The following is a 3,035-nucleotide window of genomic DNA, read 5'->3' on the forward strand; positions in this document are numbered from 1 at the left end:
ATAATGACGCAACAGGTGACATATTGCGGCGACAATTATTTCGCCGCTGGAAAATTGACTGCGAAATGCAATATAAGGCGGTCTGGAGCTTATTACCGCGACATTTGTGCGACGCAATAGTATTTGCTTCAGCATTACCTATTGCAGCGGATGTCTTGCCATAAAAGAGGGGAATTATTTAAACCCCTGTTTTCCTTCTCTCCCAACCCGATGCGTATACATGATCTGCAGCTGAAAAACACCCTGAGTTCCCTCAAGTTGCCGATAACCTTGTCGCGCATCATCACCTCACCCAGCAGGTATCTCTCTCTCTCTCTCTCTCTCTCTCTCTCTCTCTCTCTCTCTCTCTCTGTGTTCTGGTTTGACCCTCTCGGCCTCTCTCCATTTGCAGCACAAATCAAACAAATTGGGAAATTGGGATATAATTCCCTTAACTCCAGCTAGGAATTTCGGTTTCCCTAATCCTGCTGCCGCAACAATATTAAGGTATATATATAAATTTCAGCCTCTAATCTATATAGAAAATGCATTTTGTATACTTTTCAGATGTTTTCTGGGCTGCATATAATCGGTGATAAATGACCCCTCTTTGTACCTCTTGCCCTTGCTCCTGATTTTTGACGTGTTTCTTGCAGTTTATTGTGGGTTTGGTTATTTCCATCACTTAGATCAATATCTTCAAATTCCCTTACGCAATTTATTTTTACACTTCCTATGGTTGATGTAGATTTATTTCTCTCCTCATTTTGCTCTATTTAATTAGGTTTAGCTGAAATTATTGTGCATTTTATTAAACTACAACAGTTGTAATTTCTGTGACCATTTACATCTATCTAAATAAGAGCTTATTTACCTCCATTACTGCACATCTCCACCTACAATGCTCATGATAATGATCCTGATAGATGTCGTTTGTTTCTTTATTTCTTTTTCATTTTTTTTTTCTTGGGGGAAGGGGTTTATAGGCCATGGAATTAGTGGCCATGATTCTTTAATATGGCTGGAATCATTAACACCCACACATGTGTGCTAATGAGTGAAGAGCTACTTGTGCTGCAGCCAATTAATCTGCTGCATAGATACCAATTAGTGGCCATGATTCTTTAATATGGCTGCTTTAACAAATAAAATAAATAATAATAATTTATAAATAATAAATTAATGTTGACACTAAAAGTCATATCTTTCCAAATCTAAAACCATCAAGCGACATGGTTCATGAGGTACTTTTTGGATGAACCATGTTTGTAGTAGTCAAGGTGATCGTTAGTTAATATTAACATGGTAACTAATATGTTCAGTACTACATTAATGAGTTTGAAATGGTCCAATGTATGTGGTGCAAAATTCAGTAGCGTGTAGTTAGTTGGTAATGCCCCTGGGAGACATTACCAATTTAGTTCCATGCTAGATACGTACTGTGAACTGTTGGTTAAATTTCTGACAGTTTCAAAGTCAAAATGGTTGTTAGCATGCTTCATCCATTAATTACTTTTACATACCATGAATAAATGCATTGTATGTGGGTTGGATCATGCTATATGCTTACATCTTTGTGAGCTAATTCGTTGCATGACTTTTCCAAACATCTATATTTTGGAACATTTTAAAGGATTGATGATTTGCCATTAAATCAGTGCATTTCTTCTTTTGTTTTTGTAATAGAACTAAACATGGACATCACCCACTGCCACACAAGTCCTTTGATACTTACACATTCCTATCATGGGTGATTGGAGCTGACATAGGAGTTAGGATTATTCAGACATGTCCATTTTTTGATGGGGTGCTATTGCCTTTTGTGAGAGATCATGAACCCTTCATAAATATCTTCTCAGACTTCATCCCCATACTGAAGTTCTACACTTGATCTCCAATAGATATAGAAGTTCATAAAACACCCATACACTTCCTATTTTTCTATACCACCACTAGAGTGCTTTCTAAACGAGCAAAAACACCAACTATTCCTCTTATGAAATATATCTCTCTTTTTTTCACTGCATAATTAGATGTTTATGAGATCTGATGTCTATAAACATATAAAATCAAGTGTTGAAATATTCCTTTTTCAGATGGACAAAAGTTGGATGCACCTCACCGATAGGTTTAGGTCAAGGGAATATGGCATTGGGGTTAGGCAATTCCTCACAATGGCTCGAGCTCATGCTCAAGGAAGTACAACAGTGAAGTGTCCATACTGTAGATGTCGTAATAATTCCTTCTTGCTAATCAGTGAGGTAGAGAGGCATTTGTTTATTACGGGTATTGATCCAAATTATACTAATTGGATTTTTCATGGCGAGCAAGAACCGTTTAGTTTCATGGCCGAGGATGGAGATGATATACCTGATGGTGGTGACAATAGTTATATTGATGACATCGACGATATGTTGGCTGACATTCATGCGGCAAACAATGTAGGGGAAGAAGATGACATGGCTCCACACCCCAGGGAGCCCAATACGGTTGAACCCAACCCGAGCACCTTTGAGAAGTTGTTGGAAGATGCTCGCCGTCCACTTTATGATGGTTGCAACTCATTTTCAAAATTATCATTCATTGTTAAGTTGCTCAATATCAAAACTATTGGCGGTTGGAGTGTAAAGTCCTTTGACATGTTGATAAAACTATTGAAAACAGCTTTTCCTAATTCACTCTTGCCAGAATCTTTTCATGAGGCACGTGCATTGGAGCGAGGGTTGGGATTTAGATACATTAAAATTCACGCTTGCCCAAACGATTGCCTACTCTATTGGAAGGAAAATAGCAACTTGCAAGAGTGCCCTAAGTGCAAAGCCTCTAGGTGGTTGTCGGCCACATCTTCTAAAAGACCAGTGCCCCAAAAGATAGTGAGGTATTTTCCACTGAAGCCAAGGCTGCAGAGACTATTTATGTCCAAGAAAACAGCTGTATCCATGAGGTGGCATCATGAAGAAAGGGCACAAGATGAAAGCACTTTGCGCCATCCGGCTGACTCGGAAGTGTGGACCACATTTGATGCCGAGCATCGTTGGTTTGCTCAAGATCCTTGA

General features: G+C 38.8%; 1 protein-coding gene across 1 annotated transcript; it reads left to right on the plus strand.

The window, feature by feature from the left end:
- Positions 1-2,075: 2,075 nt before the first annotated feature.
- On the plus strand, positions 2,076-3,035 carry LOC122274577. The gene has a single exon (XM_043083606.1). It carries the CDS (start codon positions 2,076-2,078, stop codon positions 3,033-3,035), a length of 960 nt encoding a protein of 319 aa, XP_042939540.1.

This window comes from Carya illinoinensis, chromosome 8, assembly GCF_018687715.1.
Source record: "Carya illinoinensis cultivar Pawnee chromosome 8, C.illinoinensisPawnee_v1, whole genome shotgun sequence".
NCBI lineage: Eukaryota > Viridiplantae > Streptophyta > Magnoliopsida > Fagales > Juglandaceae > Carya > Carya illinoinensis.